General features: G+C 32.9%; 1 protein-coding gene across 1 annotated transcript in view; it reads left to right on the top strand.

Moving 5' to 3' along the window:
• The first annotated feature begins 1,681 nt into the window (after positions 1-1,681).
• Positions 1,682-7,131, top strand: part of LOC128989830 (uncharacterized) — a 54,857-nt gene continuing 49,407 nt past the window's right edge. Inside the window, exon 1 of the mRNA XM_054411899.1 lies at positions 1,682-1,794. Within this exon, the coding sequence (XP_054267874.1) occupies positions 1,784-1,794 (11 nt within the window). The 5' untranslated portion in view covers positions 1,682-1,783. The remainder of the gene's footprint in view (positions 1,795-7,131) is intronic.

Below are 7,131 nucleotides of genomic sequence, written 5' to 3'. Positions count from 1 at the left end.
GAATACGTAGAATTAAAAGTTATGACATTCGTATAATAATCATTATGTATCATCTTCGAATTATTATTGGTGGCACTCTTTTTTTCCCCTAGGACGCTCGGCACGAGCCCGGGAATGTTTTCCCATTACTTCAGGGTATACCTAGGGGTTGCGGCATTACCAATTAGATAAAATCCATTGGTGATTTGGTGGGATTTGAATCTAGGACTTCAGGGACCGAAGTCCCGCGCTATAACCACCACCAGCTCGCTCCCCCGCAGTTGTGCACACTAGTGACATTGTTAATCAAAGAATCACATGTTTTGCCGTCCAACTCCCGTCACAATTGTCTGAATGTTGTCGGGGATCAAACTTGTTACACTCAAGTCCGAGATGTTGGTTACTAGGACACCAACAAAAACCCCATAAAATTATGATCATATGCGCATAAGAAATCTTCAGAGGAGTAATCGACATAATTACAATGATTTAGTTCATTAACTAATTGGTTCTGTTCAGATTAAATTAAATGGGCTTCAAAAAACTCAAATACTTATACAGTTCATATAGTATGATTGCGATTTTTAAAACTAACTTGTTACATTCGAATAATAATATCTATTGACTCAGAGACTTGAGTGGTAGGTTAGCACAGAAGTATCGAAAAATAGGTTTTATGTACTTCAAAGTGCAACATATCCAACGTTAAAAAAAGGTAAATTACTTTACAGATGGTTAAATGTAGTTATGGTACTTTTTTACACTATGTAAAAAAAACATTTATTGTATGGGAATCAATTTCCTCTCCGTGTAATTTTAAAAACTAGTAAGTCAATGGAAATAGGTATATAGTTTGACGTATCATTTTGTATCACTTTCATAAATTTTATGTTAATCGCTATATATGCTGGAAAATTGATATACTAGTATTCTTTAAATTATCCAAAGTAGTTTAAAATAGTTTTTAAGATGTATTTTATTTTTCTCAAATATTTTTTATGTACCCCTATGTATGAATATAAATTAAGAACCCTGTAGATTAATTATCTATACAAACCAAGTAGGCAGCAATAGTATTATGGGTTGTGGTCGTATTACGAATTTATGACATTGCAAGTTTTATCCTATCCTTTTAACACTCACGTTTCGATATGTTCATAGGAAAGTTTTTAGAGAATACTATTTATATTTTCGTTTCTATTTTGTTTATATCCTCTAAACATGACTGTTGTATTAATTTATAAACTATTGAACAGCTTTCAGATTAATAAGTTTTTCAGAGTTACTTACTCGAGGAGTACCATAGTTTTATTTCTAACTAACTTAATCTATTCTAACTAATCTAATGTTAAGTTAGGCTGGTAACCACTCGTCTAAATATATCTGCAAGACGTAGGTAATTGCAGACAGCGTATTGGACCCGAAGCTTATAAGCCCCACTTTATAATTACAAAACCAACTAAATCGCATCAGTGCTATTTCATTTACTAAAACTTTCGAACAATACAAATCAATAGTTTTTACTAGGGAGCAACTGTTAATATTTGCATTCTGATCTCTCTGCCACACTCACCCTTAGTCATTCAAGTCCAATTGTTTTGTAAGCTACGGGAGACATAGGATGTTAGATCATCTCCAACCAGGGACTCTGCTAGGGATGCTGTGGCGGTGGCGGGGGCGAGGTCCTGGCCAGAGGGGCAGAGCCCCGGCCCGCCAGTGTCAGTAACGCTGCGATAGTCCGCGAGTGAGTAAGTGAGTGGGAGATACTTTCACTGCATGTGCGAGAACTACTCACGATAAACTAATGATTTCAAGGTATAGTAGAAACTGGGAATATTGTCTTGTGAATCAATGTTTTTATTAGAATAACAGTTTTAATCACTAGAAAACGTTTTATAGTTTTCCCTATTTATTTATTTAATTTTATTTCGAAATCAACAATTAAGTTGCATTACAAATAATAAAATTAATTTGAGCCTAACATCATACATTGTTACATTTATTTGTGAGTGTGTTGTAGCATTGTGTAAATGTTTTTTTGTTGTTAAATATATAATAAACTTTATTATTTACTTTGAATAAGTTTATGCAAAAAATCTGTATCTCAACCTGTGATTTTCAGTAAGGTTGTATTTATAACTAAAGCACGATTTTTTTCTATGTTTCGGCTTGAAATGTATTACAAAATTAAAAATGTTTAGATTTTGTAACTTTGTTGGGTGTAAAGCATTTTTTTAATCACGAATAAGTCCAAAAACTTTGGGAAAATACCAAAGCCTTCCAAAACCAGCTACTAAAATTATTTAGACTTTGTACCTCCTTTTAAAATAACAGTAAAGTTCGTTAAGACTTTAAATTGTCAATGTAAAACACATGAAATTAAATTGTAAAATTTAATGTCCATTGCAGTAGCAGATACAAATACTAGTCAACATAATAGTACTTTAAATAAACAAAGCGTACTTAACCAACCAATTGCGATACAGTAAACATTACCAATAGCATTAAAAACTGTAGTAACACAACGGGAAAATCTGACTTTTAAGAGTACGCCACTTCTTTCAACTCCTGATTTACAATTTAAGGATGGTAATGATCAGGTGATGATTATGTGATCATTCTTCTACTCAGAGACCGGTTTTGCATTGGACCGTCGTTGCTGATTGTTATTGATGATAAATTTTACTCTTTTAGTCGGTCGCACTTCCATAAACGTCAAAACGAATACGTCATTGTGACGCATTGCTAACTTCGTATCCACTATGTGTTCGCCGCTCAAATGGAATGTTGGTTTCATAATTTAAGGTTCATAATTATTTAATAAACCTAATAGATGAATTAAAATAATCGACTTTATCCTTAGATGTCAGAATTTTAGTTTTAAACGTATAGATTTATAGCATAACATTTCTAAATTGATCTCGAAATTACTGTATTAGTTTATAAATGTAATAACTTAATTTTAAAATAATAGAGAACAATTTGACATTGTTCAGACAGTATAAACATGAATTTTTAATTTTGCTTCTTACTCATAGATAAAGGGACCCTAGATAATTTTAACTACAACAGGCTGTCGTTGCATTTGGGGTAGGTTCTGGGACCAATGTACATTACTGTACAAATATTTAAATCTACGCTTGCTCTTTTAGCAAATTTCCCTATAGGGAAGATGCTATTACCGTAGGTGGCGCGGGAAGACCTAGGCCCGGGACCGATTTGCTTTTTCATTTTGATGTCCCCAGAAGCCAAAAACACCATTCAAGGAGCTTAAAAAACAAATAATTTAGTATGTCAAAGTGTTTTGTACGGTTATTATTAACGAAGAAAATTCCAAAAATTGTAAATTTAAAATTCCCATGCTATTCTTGGAGATAATATTGTAAAATGATGTAGTTTGCTTGTTGATGGACATATTTTGATCAAACTTGGCAAATTGATTGATTTTATTCCAAGCTATTAATATTTTACTAAAAAATACACTTTATTAGTTTCTTTGTAACAGCAAACCTGGGTACTCATTAAACCTAATGTTATTTAAATAGGTTTAATTGAAAATCAATTCTGATAAATGGAAATTTGTAGTCGACAGGTTTGCTGCGGCGGGGTATTTTATTTCACGGTAGGTCGACCGTTACTCAGGTTTCTGTATTTCATAACTGCAAATCTTAGTGCTCTCCCAGGTGGGTCACGGTGACTTAGAACCTATTAAAAAAAAAACACTAACAACAGACAAGAGAACAAGTTTATTTGTTCTTTAATTCATACTAGACAAAACAGTTACTCCGTAAACTAAAAATATATTTCCAACAAACTAAACTACCTACCGATGTTGTTTCAAAATTTATGAATGCATGCCGCACTTATTCACAAAACAATCTAAAACTCCAACATTTGACGCAAACGGAACCGTAATATTGTTGCTGCAATCAAACAAAAGAAATCTTATATACTCAAAAACTTTTGCAAATCTTATGACTGATAGCCTGACCATACTACTGGACTGAATAACACGCGGCTAGTACCAAGTGAAAGATATTTTCCTGTATATGTGCAGAATCCCTTTATAAATTAAAATAGGCTAAAAAATTAGCACAAAAAATGAGTTTAAAATTTAAAAAAAAATTAACTTGGGTCTTATGGGTGTCTAGCGCTGGTAACAAAATGACAACAAAATCTAAACAGAAAATCAAAACAAATGGAAGAAATTCCAATCACATGTTCTATTCACAGCGTGGGATGAAAATAGAGAAGTTTGCACAAAACATACTTTTGGTCGAGTTTTTCACCACGGGGCGAGCTTTTGTCATACCTAACAATCTTTCAATAGGAATAGTACTCTCTTAGTTTCGTTTAAGAATTTTACCCTTGAAGACCCTCATACGTGCAAGTACTACTGTATAAGGACCAACTATCCTCTAAGAGACAGCTCCATATCCTTCAGGATTCTCCATTTTGGATACAAATCAGATAGACCTCGATGGATCCTGGTTCGCAGACGGTAGTTTGGAATTGAGATTCATATCCGAGGATGTCTGGGAGGAATATGGATGAGAATTTGAGTCACGACAAGCGGGGACAGAATATATAAGACTTCTGTGAGAATGTCCTTGGGTCGTAGCATGGACTTTGCGACTATCTAAGTTAACAATTTGTTAATGGTCTTGTAATAGAATTTTTATATCTATCCATCTACTTATTTCTATCTATCTATATCTATCAATCTATCTATCTATATTATTAATACGCTACACGAAACTTAGTGAACAATAAGGATTTTTTGTTTTAAGATTTAACCCCACATATTATATACCAAAATGTCTGTCTAAATCATTATTATGGACAACTAAATGTGGCTATGAGTGGGAAACATTTGTAGAAAATGCGAAAAAAACAAGATCAGCTTTTGAAAAATGATAAGATATTACAAGGAACGTTGATTATATCGAACTGTAATGTACATCGTGAGTATATCCATAATCTTAAATATTAAAATGGTATTAATGAAAACCATATTAAAACGTTTTTAAAAAACGTTTGCCGTTTTTTAAAAACGTTTGCCCGTGCCGCGTCGTGTGTGGAACTAGTTCCCGAATTTATGTTAATCGTCTTCGTCTGTCAATGTCTCGTGTTTATTTATTTAAATGTTAGTGTTTTTGTGTGTTTGTAAAACTCGACGATCTCGCAAGAGTGACAACAAGAGCCTGAAGATGAGGTTATAACCTTGAAACCGGTTGCTCTATACAACAAATATATGATCACAGACGGAAACAGGTAATATACACCATTTTAATATTCAAGAAGTGATCCTGGACCAAATAACATCAATATAATCTTTAAGTCGATTGTTTTAAAGTCATCGGAAATTATGACTGCTATTCGTTTTAAAATAACACCTGTAATACTTCGCAAATTGCTCGAATTCGAGCAACAGGTACACTAGTTGTTATTAAATCAGGAAAACTTCATTAAACTTTCAAAATTAAACACTTTGTTGGTTTCTTCTATCAGCAAACCTTAGTAGTGCAATACTAGAGATCGTTATTTAGGAATTTAAGACTAAATGTGATTCCGTTGAGTCCTGATTTAAAACTATTATAAAACCTAAAAAGTGCGTAAACGATTATTTATAACTGGTTTCGGCTTAAAAACTTTAATTTTTGGTGTCGTGTTTTTGTAACATTAGCCTACGCTTTTAGTAAGCTGGGGGATTTAATATTAAACGATAGAATATACTGTAAGAAGTTCAAATGTGCAATAACAATAACCATTACTTAATATGTTTTACCTTTTACCTTTTTCATTACGAGAATTCTACTCTTGAAAAAAGAGTATGCCTTTCTTAATAATATAATGGGTGTCCACTAACATGATTAAATAAATTTAAATAAGAAATTGTTAACATTTTTATGTTAATCTATATAAATAAAATTAGAGTTTTGTCTGTACATTGCTTAGAATAATGAACTTTTTGGTTATTTTTACATTTCATAGGTCAGAGAAACCGAATCAAACCTTATCTCAATTTCTGTCTGTCTGTCTGTCTGTCTGTCTGTCTGTCTATCTGTCATTCTCTTGGTAACGCTAAAATACGCACTTTATTACAACTACTCCTCAATAACTATAGCACTGTCCCGCCTGAAACTTATTTTCCAAATACTATACATATATGAGATGGTTTTAGACGTATTTCATAAAATATGAGACAGTTAGATATTTAACAGTAAACCCTTGAAAATCAAGTTTTTGTCGATTTTTGACGTGGAATTTCTGGAAGCCCATGTTAACCTTATGAGAAATGAAATTATTGAATCTTAACAGCTGTTTCAATTAAACAAGTTGGTTCTGTTCTGTGATGTTCAATAGCATTAAAGTTACAAGGATTACCAACAGGGTGCAGCACTAGCACTATTATTTCTTTTACATTTATGACAACAGCTAATTTGCAACCTGGAGGCGAGTGAGCGTAGCGAACGAGCTAACCTGAAGGCAAGTGAGCGTAGCGAACGAGCTAACCTGAAGGAAAGTGAGCGCAGCGAACGAGCTCCAACATACAGGTGAGTGAGCGTAGCGAACGAACTTCAACCAGGACGTGATTGAGCCATGCAAACGAGATCAGATAGTAAAAATAAAAGTAAGCCTACCGTTATAGGATCGACCGGCAGACACAGAGGTAATTTAACCTTTTATTGATTGTCATACCGATCCGGAACAACAAAAAACAACATAAAATGAAGCTATGTATAATAGTTTGGCCAGCATATCTTAAAATATGCAAACCAACTGCTGTTCGTTATATAAGAAGGTTTCAACTGAATATTATAAGATCCCCGTGCGTAGAACGGGTACACAGCTAGTCTTGAATAAAAACATTACATTTGACTTAAATAAGAATACTTTATGTTGAAATATATTCATGTGAAGATTTACACTCATACAAATTATTTAAAATCATTATTTTAAAATTATTTTAAAATGATTGGAGTGTCCAATCGAAATCGATCACCACTTACCATATTTTGTGTATATTTACCGTCTTGTGAGTAACAGTATAAGCGTAAACATATTTTTTAAGTGTTGTAAGACGTTTCTTTTATTTACTTTCTGTAAAAATAATACAAATAATTTTAAACTTTGCTTTCCTTTATTCAA

Source organism: Macrosteles quadrilineatus, unplaced genomic scaffold (assembly GCF_028750875.1).
Source record: "Macrosteles quadrilineatus isolate MER2022 unplaced genomic scaffold, UCM_ALF_1.0 Scaffold_3__2_contigs__length_128488019, whole genome shotgun sequence".
Classification (NCBI taxonomy): domain Eukaryota; kingdom Metazoa; phylum Arthropoda; class Insecta; order Hemiptera; family Cicadellidae; genus Macrosteles; species Macrosteles quadrilineatus.
The sequence above is the reverse complement of the archived record's forward strand: the minus strand, read 5'-3'. Positions and strand labels throughout refer to the sequence as shown.